The sequence below is a fragment of the Callorhinus ursinus genome, unplaced genomic scaffold (genome assembly GCF_003265705.2).
Source record: "Callorhinus ursinus isolate GAN/ISIS: 27379988/994484 unplaced genomic scaffold, GSC_fseal_2.0 scaffold1, whole genome shotgun sequence".
NCBI classification, from domain to species: Eukaryota; Metazoa; Chordata; class Mammalia; order Carnivora; family Otariidae; genus Callorhinus; species Callorhinus ursinus.
The window spans coordinates 50145069-50168305 of NW_027397063.1; the positions used below are offsets into that span (position 1 = coordinate 50145069).

At 49.0% G+C, this 23237-nt stretch overlaps 1 protein-coding gene across 6 annotated transcripts in view; it reads left to right on the forward strand.

Annotated features, from left to right (window-relative positions):
* The window catches only part of BOC (BOC cell adhesion associated, oncogene regulated), a 72730-nt gene that overhangs the window by 1477 nt on the left and 48016 nt on the right, over nt 1-23237 (forward strand). The window contains exons 1-3 of one of the 6 annotated variants that reach the window (XM_073893472.1): nt 355-1251; nt 5380-5471; nt 19278-19481. Coding sequence is in view for 1 of the 6 variants with exons in the window: in XM_073893469.1 (XP_073749570.1) it covers nt 19919-19938 (20 nt within the window). In the remaining 5 variants the exon portion in view is untranslated. The other 5 variants (XM_073893470.1, XM_073893469.1, XM_073893471.1 and 2 more) reach the window with 5 other exon arrangements.

Below are 23237 nucleotides of genomic sequence, written 5' to 3' on the forward strand. Positions count from 1 at the left end.
CACACACACACACACACACACACACACACACACACACACACACACACGGAGGTAACCAACTCTTCTCTTTGGCCACTATCCCTTCTTCTCCCTGCCGGCTCTCAGCCTTTTCCTGCTTCTCCATCCCGGGATGATGAACGGAGGGCAGGGCAGGGCGCTGTCAACGCAGGTCGCGGCAAATCCTCCCTCCCGAACCCACCGGGTGGGCCGGGGTAGGTGGTGTCGGGGCTTCCCCGAGACTGGTGTCCTCATCATTTTCTTGACAACCAATGCCCCACTTTGGGGAGGGGGGACGTTCAATAACAAAGTTTGCTTTTAATGCTTTAGCCAATAGTTTGCAGAATGAAGAAGAAAACTATTGAGAGAGGGGTGTCAGAAAAAGTCTTGGGGAGAAGTGACTGGGAGAGAAGAGAAGGATAGCGTTGGAGAGCAAGGGTCCGAGGTGAAGCTAAAGAGAAAACGAGGGTTCAGCGGTGTGGGAGAAAGGCAGAGGGCATTGCTCGTGGTATGGGGAAAGAGAAGTCGGGGAAAGAGCGCGGGACTAGAGCGCAACAGAAGGGAAATGGGCGTTAGGATAAAAACTGAGTTTGGGGGACTGTTTTTTGTTATTTTTTTTTTCTTTTCCTCCAAGCTTCCTTTCCTTTCCAAGACTTTTGCTCTGCTCCATTTTGCTCCTCCCCTCCTCCCCGCCTCCCCTGCTCCCCCTCCTCCTCCGCCTCGCGCGGTAATGGGAGGCTCCTAGGCAGGAGAAGCAAAAGAGGGAATTGTTTGCGAGTTCAGTCATCCAAAAAAGCTTCTTCCATATGGAGGCACCGGGTGCGCTGGGCGCGGCGTCCCCTGCCTCGTCCTCCTGCTGCCGCCGCTGCCGCGACCCCAGCTTCCTGCCGCAGAGACCCTGAGCCCCGGCCCGCCGGTGTCAGCCGCGGCGCGCGCGCACGCACACTCACCCTTACACACACACACGCGCGCGCGCGCGCACACACACACACACACACACACACACACACTCACGCCCGCCACAGCCGCACGCAGCCGCACGCGCCCGCACGCGCCCTCCCTCTCCGGCCAGCAACTTCCCGGGCCGGGGCTCCTTTGTTGCTCCCGCGGCGGCCGCTCTCCCCTTTTGTGAGTCCCTGGGTGTCACTGTGCGGGTTGTGTGTCCGTGCGGCGCGGTGCCGTGTGGCTCCCTCCGCGCCCACCGCGCCGGCCCTCGGGCCCCGCTCGCCCTTCCCAGGAGCCGCTTCACCAGAGGTGAGTCACGTCCCTGAAGTTTGTTTTCTTTTCACAAAAAGTTGTGTTTCTGTGTTGGGTTTGGGCGGGGGGGGGGTGGGGAGGCGGCGCGGGGTGGTCGCAGGCCGGGCGAAGCCGAGGGGGCGCCGACGGCGGGAGCGGGTCCGGCCGCTCGGCCCGCGGATTCCCGCGGGGGCTGCGGCCGAAGCGGGCGAGCCGGGCGCGGGGACGGAGAAGTTGGAGCGAGGCGGGCCGCGGGGTGCCGGGGCAGCGGCCGCCGGAGAGCCGCGGCCGGGCCCGGGCCGCCGCATCTGCTTCCCTGCGGCTCAGAGTGGCCGGTCGTTCCCGGAAGCTTGGCGGGTGGAAGCGGGGCCCGGACCGCCCCCGAAACTTGCCCCGCAGCTTGACACCGGTGCTCCGGCTCCGTGCGCCGGGCGCGGGGACAAGCCCGCAGAGGGTCGGCGGAGCCCGGAACCGCCCAGCACCCGTTCGCCTCTCCGGGGGAGGGGGCTTATCGTCCTGGCGTTTGGAAAGGGAAAACACAGAAGTGAGGGACCGAACGGACTGGGAGCGAAACAGCCCCCAGAAGAGCATCCCTGGCGGGGGGCGGGGGGCTTCAAGGGGCGAGGCTGAAGTGGGGTGTCCGGAGGTGTCTGTGGGGTTGGGGCAGCGGCAAGAGGGAGTGTGTGAGTGTTGGTTCGCGCGCGCAGCATCCTCCTGGAGTTGTGTTCTTAGGGTTTTTTTGTGTGTGACTGTGAGAGGTGGGGAAATGAACCTCTGGAACAGGTGGGAAGGGGCTGTAGAGAGGGGCAAGGAGCCCAGGCAGAATTTTCTGCTGGATTTTTGAAGGCCTTGCTTAACTTTCAGGGTGCCAGACGTTAGTTAGCTCTTCCAGGTGATAGGAGGTTTTTGAGGGGGAAGGGGCGGCGGACTTGGAGGACTTCAAGGAGCCTTGGGGATTTGTTTGGGGGATGGGGGTGGCAGAGGCAGGGTGACTTGAAAGGTTGTGTTCTTCCAGAGATGTGGCAGTAAAGCTAAGAATACCCAAACCACACACCAGCAATCCTAAACAGGCACTTTATGGGTGTGGTGGGGTATTCTGCCGCTCCCGCACCCCTTCTTAGCAAGTTCAGATGGGTTCGAAGAAGTTTTTGACTCAGAGTTACCTCTTTAAGTGGACTGAATGAAAAGTATACTTGGGTTTCAAGCCCTTGTGCCACCTCCAAGTACCCTGTACCCGACTCACCTTTGTCACCTAGTTCTTTGTTGTTCAGAACTTTGCAAGCATTGAACATTGAATAAATGTAATTTTCCAAAATTCTTGAGTGCGCAAGTGTTTTTGATTTATTCCACTACTGTGCGCTACATGGCTCCGCTCTGTGATGGTTTTTTCATCCCTCTGATTACAGCCAATAAATCAATCTCCATTTCCTCCTGGTCAGTGTGGACAATATTATAACACAGTCTTGTTGGACTGAGGTGGGGGCTGGGGTCCCTATACATCTGGGTGACCTATTTTCTGAACTTCACTTAAGTGAATCTGAGGCAAGAGCTTGGCCGTTTTGAGGTGTGTAACAGGTTTCCCAGGAACGTTTCTGAGGTCTTATAATTGGCACTTTTTAATGGTCTCATAATTGAAACCCAGAAGGTTACCATGGTAATCCTGAAGCACCTTGGGGTCAGTGGGACAGAGGCAGGGTGGAAACAGCAGTGGAGTTATGATTTTCCTGCCAAATGAGTTTTAGAGTGAGTTTATGTAAGAGGTAAAAATGAAAGAAGTTAAGAATTGTCTCATTGTGCCACTGTGCTGACAGTGCCCACCCTCTACCCCCCCCCCTTTATTTCTCAGTTTGACTCTTCAGGAGACTGGAGGCTGTCTATTCCTGTGAAATCTTGAGGATTGAGCTGTCAGGCACTGTCCCTTTCATCCTCTTTCAAGAGATCTGAGAGGAGTAACATCATAAGAGACATTTCCTCAGGAGAAATTGCCCAAGACACAGACATTGGCTTTACTCTGGACAGATTGCTAGAGGCCATGGTGGTTGGTCCCTTGACTGACCACAGCTAGGGGTGGGGGACAGAGGACCCTGCTTAGCTGTGGATGGGTTGGCCAGCTTGTGATAAGAGGGTGTTCCTTTCCATCCTCCAAATGGATTTGGAGATTTTCCTTTCTTTGAAGTTCTCTTTCAAGTGTTTGGGCTCCCAGCTCTCTTCTGCAACTTATCTGTGATTTCCATTCCCTAAGAAGGAGTAGGGGATTTTACTCCTTAAATAATTCAGTTGACTTCCCCAGGGACCCCCAGGGCTTAAGCAAGAAGAGCAAGAATTGAGTCTGGTCACAGTGTTCCACAAGACCTTAGGGCATCTGGATTCAGATTTCAGCAAAGTCACTGATAGGGTTAATGAATAAGGGGTTTTCTCTCTGTCTTTCAAACAAGTGGGAAGAAGCTGAAGACCCATATGCACCAGTTAATTGATGTCCAGTACTTTCTGGCCTCTTGAGTAAGGAAGTATTAACCTGGCACCAAAAGATATTATACATTTGGAGTCTGCTTTCTGGGGAAATAGAGAAAGGGGAAGGGAGTGGAAATTGGGGAAGCAGAGGAAATAAAGTGATTTGTTACATTAAAAAAATCTACTTACTTTATCATTTAGAACTCCTTGTCATATCCATACTTCAATTCAGCAAACATTTCTAGTACATCAGACCCTGGACTGGGAGCTTTCTTGCCCCAGGAGAAGAAGCTTTCTTAGTTAAAGGATGGTTTTCCAAACTAAACCCTCCCCCCCAATTTTTATTTATTGCACAAGCATCTACTAATAATTTAAAAATGTTATTTTAAATGACCCACATTCCCATACTATAACACAACTTGGTTTTGTTCCTCCATGCGCATACATACTTTTCACATAGTTGTGATATAAGTGTAGACGTTTTTGTAGTCAGCAGCGAAGCATCTAGAGATTTTTGTCCAAAGACTCACAGGGAACAGATGTGTCCAACCTAATTCACTATTGGTGGGAACAACCTAAATCCTAAGAGTGCTCCCACATGGAGCCTTCATGTCATATGTTCATCATTTATGAGACCGAATCAAATATTTGGGGCCTGGGGGCGGGTGGAGAGTGGAATGGAAGTGGGTGTTTTTAATCTAGAAATCCATGTTGACAAAAAGCCTCCCTAAAAAGGGCTTTTGCCTCCTTGGAGCCTTCAGGGTTGATATGCGTAGGGAAGGGGAGGAGGAAGGTGAGAAGTCAGGTTTAGAGTCTCCATCTCCAGTGGCACTGCCGTGGGCTTTAGGGAACTTGGGCTGAAGCCCTGGTTCTTCTGCGGACTTCATTCACGCTGACTCAAACCACTGAACTAACTCATCGATGCTGCTTGCCTCTCCACCACCACTGTGTTAGCCATCCTCTCCAAGCTTGCCCCATCGTTCCCGCCCTTCCTTTTCTTCTTCTTCCGTCTGTACCATCTTTTCCATGCCTGCTGCCACCGTGCTTCTTCATGCCCTTGACAGTTGTTGCCGACGCATGGCTAGACTGCCCTCTGGCTACCTGTCACCACCCCACCTATCCTCCATCAGTCCCATAAACAAGTCACCACCCAACTTCAAACAGTCTAAGCTTACAACCCAAATTTCTTAGCCCTCCCACATGTGGCTGTGTCCCACCTCATGATAATATTCCTGCAGTCGGAGCCTTCTGCTCCAGCCTGAACCTGTCTAGTAGTGGACCCTTGATAGTTGCTGGGCTCATTCCTTGCTTGCTGCCTTAACACCCCAAGCCCTTTTCCTATAAGCCCACCTTACTTTGTATGAGACCCGCTAATAATTTGTTCTTGAGAGATATTTGAATATTGATGAAAATGGGCTGCTGGGTGCAAAGGTAATGGTTTTATAAGATCAGACTTTTTTCAATGTAATCATTGTCCTTAATTCATGGTTCATTTCATTTCTACAAGGGACCAGGTAACTGGAGATTTAAGGAAGCCTAGGATCTTAGAAAAACTACTTTTTCTGTTTTCTTATTTATAAAATGGATTTATAAGGAATTACTATGGTTTATAGCAATGCACCTTATAAAAAAACCAGTACTTTGGAACTGTTTGTTTTGTTGTTCAAAAGATAAGACACTTCTCTTTTTCCCCAGTCCCAGCACAAACTTCCTGGAATCCATGACCCATGAAGTCTTGTCAGCACTTACACCACCTGAGGGTAGCAGCAATGAAGTAGAAGAAGCAGGTGAGGTTTTCTGCTCATAGTCTAATACCTCTGGCCTATTGGGTCAGTCATTTTTTTTTTTTCATGTTTTGTGTTGCCTCGAGTCATTTTTTTTTCATGTTTTGTGTTGCCTCTTGAGTGCTTCTCATCCTTTGGCATTAGAAGGGTCTGGCTCTGAGTGGAATCTGGACCAGACAGATTGGTTCTAGTTCAGTTCAGAGCTAGAACCAAGTTTAGTTTTAGTCAGAGCTTGTGGTGACCTCTTTCCCTTGGGCTGGCTGTTTGAACCCTCCTTTCCTTCAAGAAAATCTGTTCAACATGTTGGATACAAACCATTTACTATGGGATTTGGAGTCTGAGGCTGCTGTAGAAAAGTCCTACTTAGGTTTGGGTGAGGAAAGCCCTGTGTTTATGTCTCTGTCAGTGGTATTACAGCGAATGCCTTGTGATCTGCTATACTGGGCAGTGTTTATCTCACAAAACCCAGAGGGATTCTGTGTCATCCCAACTTTTGAAATAAAGTTGGGAAATAATTTCTCCTTTCCTAATGGTGAATTTGGCCTTATCTTCAAAGAAGGCCTTTGATGTTTGGGACAGGATTATTGGGCAGTAAGAGAAAATCATAGGAGACAGATCAGAGCCAATAATACAGTCAACCTCATTTGGTTGCCAGAGGAAAATCTCAACTAGTTCTCCTGGTAAGTAACAGGAAAGTACATAACATGGCCTGGGTAAGTAGGGTTGAATAAAAAAAATAACTCAAAAGGAGCTGAGCAGCGGAAAGTATAGCAAGCAAAGGAATGTTTATTCTTCTCTAAAATGAATTTAGACAGCATTGGACAAGATGAGCGTGATGATGTATGTGTAGGCTGGAGCCTTCATCCTTTTGACAAACTTTTATTGGGCACTTGCTGTATGCCTGGGATCAATACCAGAGCCCACACCATCCAGAATTGCATTACTGAAGGGAAGGGAACACTGCAATACAAACTGTAGTGTTAAAGTACTTGGACAGGGTCAGTTAAGAAAGGCTTCTTGAGGGAGGAGAGTCAGTATCTCAGACTAAGTGTTAAAGGCATAGATGGGACTGGCAGGGCTGAACTGTTCTTTGACTTCTGCCTGTACGTGTTCACGATTTTCTCCCTGAAAACTTACTTTTCTTCAGCAGATGATAGGCTCAGGTATTCTTGAGACAGGAGATTGCAAGTTCAGAGTACTTTTGTTAATTTTAGGGAAGTTAAAAACTGGAAGCTCTGCACTGAATACAGAATCTCAGAAATTTGAGTCTTAGACAGGATTCTAAAACTAGTTACTGAATAGCTGTCAGCGGGGTCCAGGGGTGGGGAGGAGAAATGTGTAATTTTTTTCTTCTTTCTCATCCATGTCAGATTTCAGCTGAGAATTTTAGAAACAACATGCCTGAATTCAGCTTTTTACCTTTCAGTTTCATTTGCCCTTTGTTCTACATGTGCACCAGGTTTGCTAACTCTGAAACCCTTTCCAGAGTAGCCAATGAGGGGGCATTTATTTTAGGGAAAAATAAAAGTGGCTGGGCTCTCCACTTGCCCAGGAACCTCCTTGGCTGCTGAGAGGTAACTATCACACAGGATGGGAGCTGTACGTAAGAGGAAGGGGGCCTGCAGAGCCCCCCCACCAAGCAGGGCTGGAACTGGACTCTGGAATAGAGCGTTCCCTCACCTCCCCTGGCCCTGCCAATATTTTTCCAGAGTAGTCCCAACCAGGTGCCTTTACTAGTCTGAGTTTACCTCACATTACAATCACAGCAAGTTTATTAGGTATGGGTCACAGTTAATTGGAGAGGAAAATTGGGGGGTTCTGACTTTATTACTTTTCTATGAAAGCAGAGGCTGCTCTTAATTATTTCACAGATCATCCCTGCCACTTGACTCTCTTTCTGCCCTTAATGACTATCATCCCACAGTGGTGTTATGCTAGCTCTTCCTTTTTATGTACCTGTGTCCATGTGAGGGGGATTTCATAATGCAGTCAGTCAGCACAATGAGTCCACAGAAAGCAATGGAAATTCATGGCTGTTTACCTCTGTCATTATGAATGGGAGTTTTGTAGTGAACAAGTTACATAAAAATCTACTGTGTTATAGCCAAGAGTTAGATTCTAATGACTCTTCCAATGTACAGGCCTTCCAAACACTCACCTGCCACCCTTCCTTGACACCAGTCAGGGTCTGCTATCGTGAGGGCTATGTCCACTCCAGGTGAAAGCCCCACGGTCAGGTGCTTTTCATTCTCTAGCCTCGTGTTGCAGAGATGGAGCCTGGGTGGTTAGGCCCACCTCTCGCCTGTCTGGACTGTGGCAGCTTGCCAGCAAGTTTCGCTGGGTGGTCTTTGACAATGGGAAAGAGGAGGGGTGGGGAGGCTCAGCTCTCCTGCCCAAAGGGGAACAAGAAGGTTGGCAGCCAATCCCCTGTCACTGAAACACCACAAAGGTCTTGAGCCCTGGTGAAAAAAAAAAAAAAAAAAAATGGAAAGGTTGCTGAGGGTGGTATTGTGATGGGGTTAATTTTTGTTCCCCCGATTTTATAGACAGAGCCTTGTGTTTATGTGGTGAGGCTCCCTCAAGAGGGTAAGCACACAGGAGCGGCAGGTACTCTTCATCATGGGAGGGGAGAATTACTATTCTCACCCCATCACTCAGGGAATCAGCTGTGGACCTGGAGGGCAGGCTGAGGTCCAGAAAACTCGGTGCCAATGAGGCAGCCCCCCCTGCCTCTCTGTCCTTACGATGATGTGCAGAATGAGAGCTGCCATTTAATGAGCACTCACTGTGTGCCAGGTCCTGTGCTAAGCCTACAGGTATTACCCTTGCACCCCCCACGTGCCCCTCCAGAGTCCTGTGCAGATGGGCAGTATGATCCTGCTCTGCAGATGAGGGGCCGAAGCTTAAAGAATTGTAGTGACTTGTCCTGCCCTCACAGCTGGTAAGTGGCAGAGCCAAGATTTCATCGAAAGACTGCTGACTCCAAAACTCAGGCTTTGCAGGAAGAACATACCCAGACAGTCCCTCCCACTAATAAGAGTCCTCTTGGCTTGGGGGGAGGGGGGAGTGGCAGGGAGGACTGTTGCTTTTGCAACTAACAGGTGTATGGGGCCGGTGGGGGCCTTGATGAGACTTGCCTTAAGAGACACGAACTGACAACTGGGACCACAGCTGGAAGCTTTGACCGGCGCAGCAGCCGCACAGGGAAGCCAGGCTGTGTGGTACAGCTTGTGTCAGACTTTGTAGACAGTTCTGAAAGCCACCTCCTCCTGGGTCTCATCTCAGAACATGTCTCCTGCCTCTCCCATCTCCGGCATTCCCCCCCCCCCCCCCCCCCCCCCCCCCCGGCCCCAAATCTGAATTGGCTGGCTGAGTCTCTGTGTCCACTGTAGATGCCCACTGAACCCACTTGCTCCTCAGGTTTCTGCAAGTCTGATCAAGCAGGTCCTCTGTGCCCTCAGTGGGGAGAGGGGGAGAAGGTGCTTGGCCTAGCAGATACTTTTCCTGGTCAGGAGAAGTGGCAGCTTGCACAGAAAAATAGCCCCGGGAAGGAGGTAAGAGCTTTGACAGACAGGTAACTGCCAGGAGACGGTACCTCGCAGGCAGATACTCACAGGACAGCCCGCAGGAAGAATTCTACAGGCAGTTACCTGCAGGAGAGCACAACAGACCACAACCCCCCCCCCCACCCCCTGGCTGAGGGCAGTGGTGGAGGCTTGGCTGTGGAGGACTCAGAGCTGCCCTTAATTCCATGTCTTTCTGTGGCAAACGTGGACAGCCCGAAGCCAGGGGGTTCTGCTTTGCAGCGAGGAACGACACAGGACACTTGGGCTTAAGAAACAATTATGTGACCAACTAGCTGGGTAACTGAGAGGAGTCACCCAAACTCTCTGGGCCTTTATTTCCCCCTCCCCACAAAGCTGCCTTTCAGAGCCCTAGCAGGATGCAGAGAGCTAGCACAGGAGAACGCTTCTGATTCAGAGTGTTTTTGCTCTCATCAGAAACCCAAGTCCTCTGGCATCTGTGCTCTCCCAGGATGAGTGAGAAGATAAGACCTGCTAGGGAACTGGCCAGAGGTCAGAGCATGGCCGTATGGGCTGCATCTGCTTCTGCAGTTGTGTCTCTGGTTTCTGAGGGCAGGGGCCTGGACTAGAGGCAGTTCATCCGATTGCCAGAAACCCTTCCTGAGCTCCGAACAAGCTGTCTTTCTCCCTCTTGCCGGAAGAGGGAGTGGGGGCATCTCAGGGTCTGGCGGGAGTTGGGGGAGGAAAAGATCTCATGGTGAGGGGATCCTGGTTAACATTCTTCCTGAGGGAGGGGAGAACAGAGGAGTCTGGGGAGTGTCTGGAGTGACCCCTCTGAGAGGACAGAGTCTGGGGTGAATCTTACTAGAAAGTTGTTCAGGAGGAAGCAGTATTTCGAGGGCCACTTCCAAGTTGGAGATTGTGTGGCATCCTGGTTAAGTGCGGGCTTTGGAACCAGAAAGGCCTGGATTTGCATCGTGGCCTTGCCAGTGCCTAGGTATATGACCCTGGGCTAGTTACCAGGACTCTGAAATCCCGATTTCTTAAGGTTGTTGTAAAGAGAAGCAAGAAATGGCATATAATGCATTTATGAAGCACATGTGAGCATTCAGGAGAAGGCGGCTGTTGGGAGGAAAGGAAAGCGGAGCAGCAGGACGGGAGGGTTACTGATGGATCGGACAGCTGGAAGGAGGGATGGGGGAAGGCTGTGCCGATGGGACCGCCGCTGCTCAAGGCTCTACAGGGATAGAGGAGTGAGCAGATGGGGACAGAGAGGAGCCCACAGCGGGACAAAGCCCTGCCCAGTGCGCCCTCAGGTGTCCTCAGACCCTGGTCAGTAGGAAGAGAATTCCCAGCCAGCCTCCTCTGCTTCTTCCCAGTTCAGCATCTTCCATCCTGCCTGCGAGGCCGGAAACGTTGGCGTCAGGTTTGACTCTGTTCTTTCTCTCACACTCCACTTTAAATTGACAAATAATATTGGCTTTACTTTTAAAATACATCCAGAATCCTGCAATTTCTTACCACCCTGGTCTTCCTCCACTTCTGCCCCGAACTATGGGACTGTCGCAGTAGCTCCCTCAGGGTTCTGCCTGCTTCTGCCCCCACTCCCCTGACCTCCCTGCCCCTAAGTCTGTCCACATTGAGAAGCCAGTTTCAGCTTCCAACAGAGAAGCCACAGGAGGTCACTTCTCGGCTCAGAACTCTCCAGGGGGTCCTGTTTAATTCAGAGAAAATTCTAAAGCCTTCGGTGCCCTCAGCCCCACCCCTTGCAACTCTGCCCTCGCCTCCCCCCTCCCCTTGGCCTCCTTGCTGCTCCCGCAACTCAGCCAGCTGAGCAACTTCTTTGCCTTCCTTAGCTAACCTGAGCCTGGCTGCCCTTTATTAATTCGTCTCTCTCTCTCCCTTCAGCCTAATTCATTTTCCCTCAGTTATCACCTGCTGACAGGTATCCATTTGTCCACTTGCTTACTGCCTGCTTCTCCTCCAGAATGAAAGATCCATGAGACCAGGGACTTTTTTTTTTTTTTCTCACTGTCTTTCCCGTGCCTCGATTAGAATCTAATATGTAACTGGTGTTCATTTTGACCCCCACTAGTCTGCAGGGCTTTTCTGAATTTCAAAAGAGGTGTGATATGAGTTTCCAACAACATCAAACAATTACATATGGATTTATAGAAGAAAAATGCGTTCTGGGTATATGTATATGGGAGTACGTGGGAGAGTGGTGCAGAGAATTCTAATAATATTCGAGCATCTGGTTCAGAAATGCCACGGAGCTGTGTGCTAGGCCACTACAGACTAGCCCAGTTCTTCCTTATTCCTCAAGGTGACCGACCCAGGATGGTCCGTGTGTGTGCCTGCTGCCCCACCTGTAAGGGCGGCATAAGAGTGCATGCCCGCTCCGGCCCGCCCTCGTCACTCGCGTCAGAGGGATTTGTGGAGCGTGTACTTTATGCCCAGCACGTGCTAAGCCTGGCGAGGCGCCTTCTCTCATTCCACCAAGTTCCACGGTCTAGTTGTTCACCTGGGATTGTCTCACTGTACCTCGACTATCCATTTTGATGCCCCCTTCCGGTATCACGGTGACCTGAGTTGAATTGGAGCTCTGTTGAATCGAGTTTGGAACCACAAGCCGGGGACATGAGGAACATGATGCATTCGAGAACAGTTCAGTCCCCCCAACACATGAGGGCCTGGGGGGGTGTCAGGCCCCATGCTAGGCACGCAGGCCACAGAGATGGTCTCTGCTGCCGGAGAGCTGACAGCTGTGTACAAGGGATAGCATGATGGGATGTCTGCCCAGAGGGGGACAGATCTGACTTCAAATTGCCTCTTAGTCACTTCTGACTTGCTTCTAGATTTAGAAGCCGAGGAAGAATAAAAATAGGGATAGAGATCCCAGGAGGTCTTGTGCTGACAACAAATGTGCCTGAGAAATTATACTACCAAGATCCCCAGACCCAACATCTACAGCATCTCAGGAAGCTGAAGGCATGAGCCTCCTTCAGTTTCTTATTTTTTTTAACTCTTAAAAATGAATAGCTTTTTTTTTCTTGCAATTTTCAGTTTACAGAAAAAAATTAAGTAAAAAATACAGAGTTGCCACATACCCCTGACCCCAGGCCTGTTCTCCCCTGGTATTCAGATGTAGGTGCACTACGTTTGTTACAGTTGTGTGGTTGATAAGCCAATACAGATACGTTGTTATTAACTAAAGCGCTTGGCTTACATTGACTATCTGTATTATACACTCTATGGGTTTTGACAAATGCCTAATAACAACTATTCGCCATTGCAGTATCATACAGAATAATAGTTTCACTGCCTTAAAATTCCCTATGCTCCACTTACTAGGCCCGCTCTCTTTCCCTCCCCCAATCCCTGGCAACCAGCACTCTTTACTACTGTCTTCATAGTTTGTCTTTGCCAGACTGTCCTATAGTTGGAATCACACAGTATATAGTGTTTCCAGGTTGGCTTCTTTTACTTGGCAGTCTCCTTCGGTTTTAAATTCAGCCTTCTGTCCCCATCGGCTCTCCCTCCCCGACCTGCGCACACCCAGCTGGAGTAAAAGCCCTGTGCTGAGACCCACTTGACCAGAGCCCACGAGTCTCATTCCTTCATCGTCTCCCAGTGAACATGCCTGGCCCCGGTGCTACCGGAGTTTAGCCCAGGCTGGTGAACTGTCAGGAGCTGCCTGTGTTTTGGTTCCACATCTGGAGGTATCAGCTGTGCAGACCTTCGCATCCCATTCCTAAATAGAGACAGGAGGAGCACATGGGGCTGTTTGTCTTCCTCCTCAGTAGTTTGTTTTACTTGCTTCGGAGCCGGAGGAGGAGGAGGGTGGGGAAGTGAGCTTCCCCCAGGCAGGCAGCACTCCTTCACATCCACATCCACTGGCCAGCCACACGTCCCCCAGCCTCTGCAGTCACTGCTGTCAGCCCTGTCCAGGTCCAGGTGGCGTGTGCGCTGAGCCCAGAGAGTGAGCACTGAGGCCTGTTTTGTGGTCATTTGGGAGGAAGACCAATAGGGAGCAGAAAGACTGAGAACACTTTCCCTGCCCAGACGGGCTTCTTTCCTGAGTCAGCCTTGTGAGCCAGGATTCCTTGGGAGCTGGAGGCAGGCACCTCAGTATCCAGTGCACTCACCAGTCACTCCAAACAGGGAGGCCCTCTGGGGGAGTAAGTGCCATGATGATGGATGTTCTGAGGGAAGCGGGAGGAGGGAGCTCCTCAGACCTAGGCCCCAGCTAGGGCAAGGAAAGCGCATGTGAATGGGTCCTGTGGGTCATTCGGTTGAATGAGGCTCAGAAGTTCCAGGGGCTGAGGAAAGGGGGTGTGCAAGGTGCAGAGAGTTACAATCCTGGGGAACAGGGACTGAAATTTAGACCCCAGGTTCCATTGCTTCCTGTTTGGAATAAACACAGAGCTCAGGCCAGTTGGTACCTTCGTACTCTGAAGGACGCCAGCCAGGGTGTCAGAGTTCAGTGTGAAGGAGGACGAAGACTCTCTGGCCCCCTTGGAAAGTCAGCTTTTGGACGATGGAAATTCCATGCTTATGGTCCAAGTCCATACCGCCTCCTCCTCCGGTTTTTCTTCTTCACCCAGTCCACCATCCAAGCTGTATCCTGATCAGTGACTCGCTAACGGGCCCCAGGTCACCATACATTGGCTCTGCCTAGTTGTCCCCAGTGCAAGTGGAGACAAATAGTACTTGTCCCAAGGTTTGCCACTAAAATTGTGAGCACCATTGCAATGGAGTGTTTAAAGTTCTTCAAGCTCTCTATGGGCAAGTTGTCCTTGACTTTGTGGTTAGTTATGGAATCAGAGTGTAGCCTCCTCGCCCCTTGTCTTCCTGAGTCTAATTTTAGAGCCTAGGAGGCTGTGGCAGTAATTACTGACACTCAACACAGGGGAAGCCTTGGCCCTTTCCTCGGTTTGCCCAAAGAGGCAGACAACAGAAAACTACTGAACTGTGTGAGTGTGGGGCCTGTGTTCCTTACCAAATCCAGCCTTTACCCCTGTCTCCCTCCTAACATTCCATCCCCACAGGAGGTAGAGTGAGAGTCCTGAGAGAGAATCCCAGGCCAGCTCCTGTAGGTACATGCCAGATAGAGTGTGCCTAGGAACAGGGGCACTTTTCCCAAACCAAGAGATAAATACATGATCTGACAAAGCATTTGAGCTTGTTTTTTTTTTCCCCTGATTGGTGTGTGGAAGAAATCTCAGGAAGGCTGATTTTATAAATAGCCTTTATATTTACTAAAATATAAATTTATAAATGTAACGCATTTTTTAAAAAAATCACCTTTAGCATAGAGAATGGCATTCTGTGGGGATCATGCCAGGACCTCCCAAGATGTGGTTGCCTGTTAATACGGGATGCTCAGGGAGGCACAGCACAGGCCTTGTACGATTTGGGGAGCTTCAGCAAGTGTTGGTAGAAGGAAGTCTCTGGTGCAGTCTGGGCCTTCATTAGTACTTTCCAGAACAATATGCAGAAATCAGGGCAGGGTCCCAGTTCCACTCACTGCCACTCTACTCCCCTCTTTAGAAGAAGCCAGCCTCCATGGTAGCAGAACAAGGAAGGTCCTTATTAACTAAGGTCTATGTGCTTTCAAAGTCAGAAAGTAAAGAGGAAGAGCATGCGCAATTAAGATGGACTCCTAGGCAGGCAGAACTAATTTTCCCCACACGGGAAATGAACAAAAATGCCAGTACCTAACACCCTTGGTCTGCATGGGGGGAAGAGCAGAGAGACCTGTTTCTTTGCATCTCAGCCAAGATGGGGTGTGTTTCCCTGCCCAAGGAGGGGGGTTCTGACCTGTCTCCCTAGTGTGAAGAATGCCATCCTTTGAGACTCATGATACTCGCAGACTGCCTCTCTTGAGTCACTTACAGCAGAGGCCCCCAAACATGTTAAAACCATCAAATGGTGGCCTTCCTGTTGATCAGTGAACAGATTATTGAGCACTGTGCCTGCTGCCCACCAGACACTTCTAGCCTGGATTATGAGTATCTCTGAAATCCAAACCAGAGGTTGTTTCACGTTGAATTGCATCATCCACATTCTCTCATTAGAGAAGTGCTTGGTCCGAGTAGGTGCTAGATGCTCACCATTATCATCATCATCATCATTATTACGTTGGTTTGAGATAAACTGCCGACTTAGAATTCTTTCCTAAGCCAGTATTCTTGGCACATTTGGCTATTTAAAAGGAGTTTTGTCAGTTATGGTATGTTGGGAATTTTACCGTAGAGACATGGAGGCCCAGAGAAAAGTGATAGATTCAGAAGTCCAAGCCAGTTTTCTTGATGGTCTTTCACCTGGGCCTCAAGGCCTCTGCACTTGGTTAGTTCTGCAGCCAGAGAAGTTGGGGGTATGTTGGTGGTGAGATACGCTCAGGGTCCTGGGGAAGGCCTACCCCGGACAGAGAAACCTCAGAAAGGAAACAGAGGGTGTGGGGTGCAGCCAACTAGCTCTGGGTCCCTGCACCAGAGGGCTAGGGGGATAGGCTCTGTAGGTCTCCTCTGGCTATGGCCAGCAGTCCCCTTTCAGAGATGGGGCTGCCTCTTTGGCCCAATACCGGGGAGCCTTTCAAGGTCAAAGAGAACACACCTTCCCCACCAGAACCTGGGCACTCACTGAAACTTGCTTTTGAAAATGCTCTTTGGCTTGACTGAGAGGACATTGGGTAAGTGGGTAGGTGGGTGGGTGGGTGGCATAGGGATTTTCCTGGAAGTTAGTGTGGGATTGGGAAGGTTTGAGATGTTCTAGTTATCCTTTGAAAAAAACAAGTTTTATTATTATTTGTTTATTTAAAAACTCTAACACAGAGAAGCAGAAAGAATAGTATCATGAACAAATGTAGTGATCCTAAGGGGTACGTGCACCCCAATGTTTATAGCAGCAATGTCCACAATAGTCAAACTATGGAAAGAGCCAAGATGTCCATCGACAGATGAATGGATAAAGAAGATGCGGTATATATATACACAATGGAATCCTATGCAGCCATCAAAAAAATGAAATCTTGCCCTTTGCAACGACATGGGTGGAACTAGAGGGTATTATGCTAAGTGAAATAAGTCCATAAGAGAAAGGCAGGTATCATATGATCTCACTGATATGAGGAATTTGAGAAACAAGACAGAGGATCATAGAGGAAGGGAGGAAAAAATGAAACAAGACAAAACCAGAGAGGGAGAAAAACCATAAGAGACTCTTAATCTCAGGAAACAAACTGAGGGTTGCTGGAGTGGTGGGGGGTGGGAGGGATGGGGTGGCTGGGTGATAGACACTGGGGAGGGTATGTGCTATGGTGAGCGCTGTGAACTGTGTAAGACTGATGAATCACAGACCTGTACCTCTGAAACAAATAATACATTATATGTCAAAAAAAAAAAAAAAAGAAGAAGTTAGTAGGAAGGGAAAAACGAAGGGGCGGAATCGGAGGGGGAGACGAACCATGAGAGACGATGGACTCTGAGAAACAAACTGAGGGTTCTAGAGGGGAGGGGGTGGGGGATGGGTTAGCCTGGTGATGGGTATTAAGGAGGACACGTCCTGAATGGAGCATGGAGTATTATACACAAACAGTGAATCATGGAACACTACATCAAAAACTAATGATGTAATGTATGGTGACTAATATAACAAAATAAAATTAAAAAAATAAAATTAAAAAAAAGAATAGTATCATGAACCCCATCTACCCATCACCCAGATTCAACAGTTATCAGGACAAAGGGTTTTTTGTTTTGTTTTGTTTTGTTTTTTAATATCGGTTTGTTTTCATTAGTATCTGTGTGCCAGATGGGACAGGGATGGATGCCACAAGGTTGCTCTTTCCAAAAGACGTGTGTGATCCAGTCTCCCCGCCCTCTTCACAGCAGCATAGAGAGGAAAGAACACCAGCCTGGGGCACTCGAGTTTGATTCCCGGTTGTTCCATGGTGCTCTGAGATGTTTCTGTGTTACTCCCTACCCGATGCTGAGCTCTTAGAGAAAGGCTGAACTCTGGCTTTGGATTCTGAAGACCTGATATTGAATGGGTGCTCAATAAGCATTGATTGACTTGTAAGGCAAGTGATTGCATGAGACAGGGTGGGTTCCATCTGGATAGGTGTAAGTCATCTGAGTGCTTAGTTCACCACTGGGGGAGCAGTTGACCCAAAGTGGGCAGATGGTGGGATTCATAGTTGGGTAGGGGGTGACTATCTGAACCCTGGGGGACTCTGAATGTGTAAAGGGTTGGCCTTCATCATTCTAGAGTGAAGGGGCTCCTGCTTTTGCCTAGAAAGAGGGAAAGAAGATTGTAGCAGCACGAGAGAACAGGAGAGAGCGGGACTGGGGCTGCTTTCTGCCTGGCCCCCAGATTATGGAGCCTGCAGGCTGTGGGTGTGGCGGAGCAGGCTCTGAGAATGAGGCTCCAGCCCCAGACCCATTCCTCTGGGTGGCCACAGACAGCCCGCAGGCCGCCTGCACCACCAGGCCTGCGTGTCATTCCAAGTGCTATTTTATTCACTGTGGCGTTGGCAAGGAACAGGGCTCCTTCTAATGTGGGGGAGGGGGGTCCACTTCCAGCCCTTGCAGTGCTGGGCAGCTCCGCTGCTCTGTGCCCCTCTGGGCAGGCCTGGGGACGTTAAAGGAGATGAAATGGGGTGTCGGAGGGGCATGAGGGCAGATGCTGCAAACACTTCCCCCTCAGCTCCAACCCTGGGTGTAGCTAGCAGGGGCCTCAGGCAGGGTAGGCCAAGGCCCACGACAGACCCCGGCCAAAGCCTCCAAGCCCTGCCTTTCATCAGTGACCTGCCCCGCCTGCGCCCTGCCTGGTCTTTTTCAGTTTAAACTTCCAGCCCTGCCCTCCCCTCCCATACACTCATGATGTGTGTGTTAGTGTTTTAATTTTTATTCTTGGCAGAAGTTAAGACACAAAATGGATTTGGAAGGAGATGAAACCAGTCTGGGTATATGTTGGGCAGCAGCAGCTTCATTCCTGGAGTGGGCGGGCCGTGGAGGGGGAGGGCTGGGGTGGGGACCAAGTCTCTAAGGCGAGGGTGGGAGCTGTCTCCTTCCCTGCTAGGGACCAAACTGAAAAAGGACCTCTCTGGTGAAGGCCTAAAGCCAGAGGCTAAGCCGTTAACCCTGTGGGACATCGAAAAGACAGTTCCAGTGGAACCAAAGCCCTCTGGTCCAGTATGGTTTTAAGTGGCTGTGGTGGGAGTCTGGCTGGTCAGCACCTGTCCCACTCTCTGGTGGTCTGTGAGCCCCTGGAGACTGTTCTGCCTTTGTTAAAGGACTCATTGCTGCCATTTTAGGTTTTGATGTGCAAGCACTAAAATGTGCATGTCTTCTGCTGACCTCCCAGGCCCCAGAAGTAGTGGTGATGGCCCCAGTCTGGCAAGGGTCACTGTGGCCCGAGGACCAGTCTGAACCTCCTTTTCTATGGTGGAGGCCATCTTGGCCCCCAGAGTAGGTGCTCTTTGCAATGGTGGCCTCCCCTTGGGTTTTTATTTCTCTGTGAAGAGGAGAAAACTAGGAATCTGAAAGTCCAGAAAATATTTGAGGAAATGTGAGAGAAGCTTTAAGAAAATGTTTTATTCTTTAAAATGTATTAAGATACTCAGTTTTTGGAATTGAAAAAAAAAGTTTTAGCTTTAAAAATTACAAGAATTTCCTTAAAATAATTTAATAGGGAACATTTTTATACAAAATTCTCCATTCCAGCCATGGCATACAATGTAACCGAAGCATTTCTGATAGACATTCTGAATCAAAATGGCCCCCAAATCCATGGCAGGGACACCCAGTGGTTCCCAATCTTGGCTGTACGTTACAGTTTCCAGGGAAGAGTTGTGAAATACTGCTACCTTGGCCCCATCTCCAGAGCGGGGCTTATATTTGTCTGAGGAGCTGCCCAGGGATTGGGGTGTCTTGATGTCCCCAGATGATTCTTCTGGGCAGCCAGAGTTGGCAGTCTTCGGTCTAATGCTTGTGTAAGCACAGAAGGAAGATGAGAGAGGCCAGATTAAGAAGTGGAAGAATTTTATTGTCTCTTGCTACATGCTGGTGCATATAACTTGGATCCAGGCTCAAACCACTGCTGCCAACTTTTGGATGGGATTTGGGCACTCAGACCTCAGGCCTGACTCTGAGTGTGGTTGGGGACAGCACATCTTTAGGAGTTGAATGCAGAGTGCACTGTGGGATCTGCCAAACCAGTCCCTCCCAAAACACAGTAGCCAGTGCATGACTCCAACTCAGACCGACTTTGGTTTTTTCAGCCTTTTGCAGTTCCTTCTTTGGAAAACAGCACATTGTGTATCTGCTTGAAATGATCAAGGACATCAAGACCAACAGTCAGGAAGCAGAAAAGCCGTGGCTTTGAAGTCTTTACTTGAGGAAAATGCTTAATCTTTCTGAGCCTCAATTGCTGCATCTGTAAAATGGGGATGACAATACCACCTACTTCATAGAGTTGCTTAGAGGTTAGACAAGATAATGCATGTAACTTGTTTCACACATAGTAACTCAACGAACGGTCAAGTGCTTTCCTTTGATTTATACCAAGATTGATGATTTCTTCTAATTCTAAAGATCTGCCTTAATCCCATATCGCAACAAAACCTGGTATGTTATATTTATTAAATCTCGGTGACTTTTACTTACATTTACAAATCAGTTAAATTAAGAAATTTGTAATTTAGGAGGAAAAAAGGCACTCTTTAGATGTTAATATGCCCAGCATGATAATTTCAGCAAACTAACTTCTCGATGGATACTTTATGCAATTTACTTAACAAAGTAATTTCGGATTTGTAAAGGTTAACAGAATATTAAATGCGTTTACACTTTTTTCCATATAGTATGGCAGCAGCAGATCCTGGAATTAGAGGAGGTGTTCCTTATAAGCCAGAGTTGCTGCATGTTAGAGAAGGGACACAGGTACCTCTTCAGATGCGATAATGGGGCAAAGAGCGGTCTTTTTATGGCCCAACGGGTTGTTGGGAAATGAAGTCCTCAGGCCTATGGGAGGATAGAACAGCAGTGATGACATACTATTTGACACACTAGCCTCCTTTTTTTCCCACTTTTAATTACAAAAGTGATAACTACATAGCTAACCACTTTGAGTATTTCTGAAGTAATTAATGTAAAAAGTACAAATCCCCTAATCTTCAGAGGTAAATGATGTTAACATTTAAGTGTCTTATGGCCTCTGAATAGCTATATGCCACATATTATATGCAATTTTTTAAATTACAAAAATGGAATCGTGCTGTTTTACAAGTTGCTTTGGGATACTCTCCAGGAACCTCTTAGGCCAACATTTCCCAAAGTGTATTTGACGAAATTCTCCTCACTAATGGTACTCTGAGAAAAAAGAGTAGTGTGGTCAAATAAGTCCAGGCCTGTGGTTACATAAGTCCAGGCCTGTGGTGAAGTAAGTTCAGACTTCAGTGCATACTCTACCCTCCTCTTGGTGATTCACAGTACCTAACAGCATATTAGAGGCTCTGAAAAGGCCCGCAGTAAAGGAACCTAATTAGTTTTTCTTAACATAGCATTTCCCTAAATTATTTTTGCCATCACATTTTTGCCTCCAGTAGATTTTTTTTAAGAATTTTTTTTAAAGATTTTATTTATTTGAGAGAGAGAATACATGAGAGGGGGGAAGGTCAGAGGGAGAAGCAGACTCCCCTCCGAGCAGGGAGCCCGATGCGGGACTCGATCCTGGGACTCCAGGATCATGACCTGAGCCGAAGGCAGTCGCCCAACCAACTGAGCCACCCAGGCGCCTTACCTCCAGTAGATTTTTAGAAGTGCCGTTTTAGGCATTCCTTACTAACGTCTCCTCCACCTATTTCCCTCTGCCGTCTGTGGCGTACTCCTGTGGGGGTAGGCAGGAAGAAAAGAGCTCATCCCTTCACTTAATCAGCAAAGGCTTCTTGTGCCCCTCCTGTGTGCCGGGCACTGTGACCACTGCTGCGGATATGAGAAGGAGCAAGCTAGCAGGCTGTCTGGCCTTGGAGACCTTGGGTTTCCTTCCCGCGCTGTCATGGTGTTCGTCATACCAGGATGGCTTGCACCTGGGGATGGCAGCGCTTCAGTAGGGGTCCTCTCTGCAGCTGTTGGAGGCCCTGAACAGCAGGCTAGCATTACCCCCAGCCCCGCTGTTCCTGACCCTTCACCACACTTCTCCAACTCCCCACACTTTGCTCCTGCTATAAATAGTGGTGCCTGACCCAGCTGGCGAGCCTCCGTGTGTTTGTTTTCTCTGCGTGTGCCAGGCCTGCACCGGGGCCACTGTGCTTTACAAGTTGGGGAGAACTGACAGGAGATGGGGTCTGGGGCTTCCAGCAGAAGGCCAGGACTGACAGACAGATGGACTGGAGCATGCTTCAAGTCTCCAAATTGGTATTTATTTTAAGTTTTAGGCGGTTTAAAAGAGCTTTGTAATCGAGAAAGAGTGGGGGTGGGCTGTGGACTAAATGTGTATATTTGGGGGTCAGGGAGGTGGTGAAGAAAGTGGGTTTGTATGAGGTCAGATGGGAAAGAAAGTAAACTGTCATGGTTCTAAAGCACACTCACCAGCTGGAGCTGACGATGTTTGCTGTGTGAGCAACACGTGCACACACACGTGTGTGGATGCAAGTCTGTCCTAGAGGTTGTGAATGCACATGCCCAGAGCACGCAGATGGGGGTGTCTGGCGCCTGAGATACCAGCTCTTCTTAACCCTCTTGTTGAAATACTAGGGATAGATCTGCAACAATGATCAGACTAATGAAAGTATTCCTAAAAGTAACCCTAGGGGATTATTCAAATTTAATAAATTGCTGTCATGTATTGAGCAACTATTTTGTACCAGTCATTACGCTAGATGGTTTACTAATGTAATGTGTTTTTTCTTCAACATCCCTGTGTGCAATAGATTTTATTGTCCTACATCAAAGTGGTTCCTTCTAAGTTCAGAATAAGGGTTTCTGGCTTACAGGAAGGTCTAGGAGAGACCTTGCTCGTGTCACAGTGCAGGCAGATGCCAACCGAAGAGTGCTGGCTCCTGATCTCCTGTCTTGGCCCTGACTTCAGCAGTTTGCCCCCAAGGCTTAGCTTTTCATGTGAATGCTTCAGATTTTCTGCCAGCACGCATGAGCCTGTTAGGAGTGGTGTGTGTGTTGGTGTTTGGGGGTTGGGGCTGATTTTGCCCAGCATTTGCTTGAATCAACCCTAGAACTACATAGACCGAGAAGCAGCAGCCTGATCGTCACTCATTCTGGGTCACAGAACCTGAGACACGCTGCGAGTCCTGTGGAGGGTGTGGATATGGGCCTGGTGCCATTGGTTGCTTAATCATCAGGAGGAAGGGGCACAGAAAATGATCGCAGGTGACAGCTTAATTGGAGTTGGTGGTGATTATGTCACCTAACAAAGTAAATCAAAGTCTTTTCAATCCCCAGAGCTTCCTAAATGCCCAGCTTCTAAGGAAAAGCTCCCTCCTTGACTAGATGACAACGGTTCTTTCTGATCTTTGCCATGACCTTTCACCTTTGTGTCTCAGGTTGTTATTGGGTCACTCAACAGGTATTTGCTGAATACCCAGAACTGTTTTAGATGCTGATGACACCCTTGTGAATATCTTCACCATTCCTGATCCCTGAAGCCTTTGGTCCAGTAGCCAAGCAGACCGAAAATAGTGTGTTGGTACTTGCCCGGGGGAAGTGCGAGACTCTCTAGGAGAACAAGAGCTGGGTTCCTAACCACTGCCTGACACACAGCGGGTGCCAGGGACATGCCTTGAACAGAAGAGCATTTGCTCGGGTGCTACTTGTCACATTTTCTTCCCCACCTCCTCCTTGGCAAGCCCACCCCCACCCACCTCATGCTTGGATGCTACAACAGGAAGGACCTGTGTCCTGCCTGACTTCTCCACTGAATAAGAGCCACATCCTGGTGGGAGATAGGAACAGGGATATCAGACACTCAAACGTCACCTTCCCCAATTCAAGCAAGCTCTGCTTTGCAGCAAGAGCACCCTTGGCGGTTCATCAGAGCCAAACTCCAAGGACCAAATAGTCGGACTTAGAAAAGATCTTGGAAGTAGATCTTTACAGCTTAGCAAAGATTCATTGAGTACCTACTATGTGTCCAGAAGAGAGACTTGTAAACAAGTTACGATACAGTGTGAGATGTGACAGTGACAAAGCTGAGGCTTAAGAGATCCTCATTGGCCTCTATTAGCTCT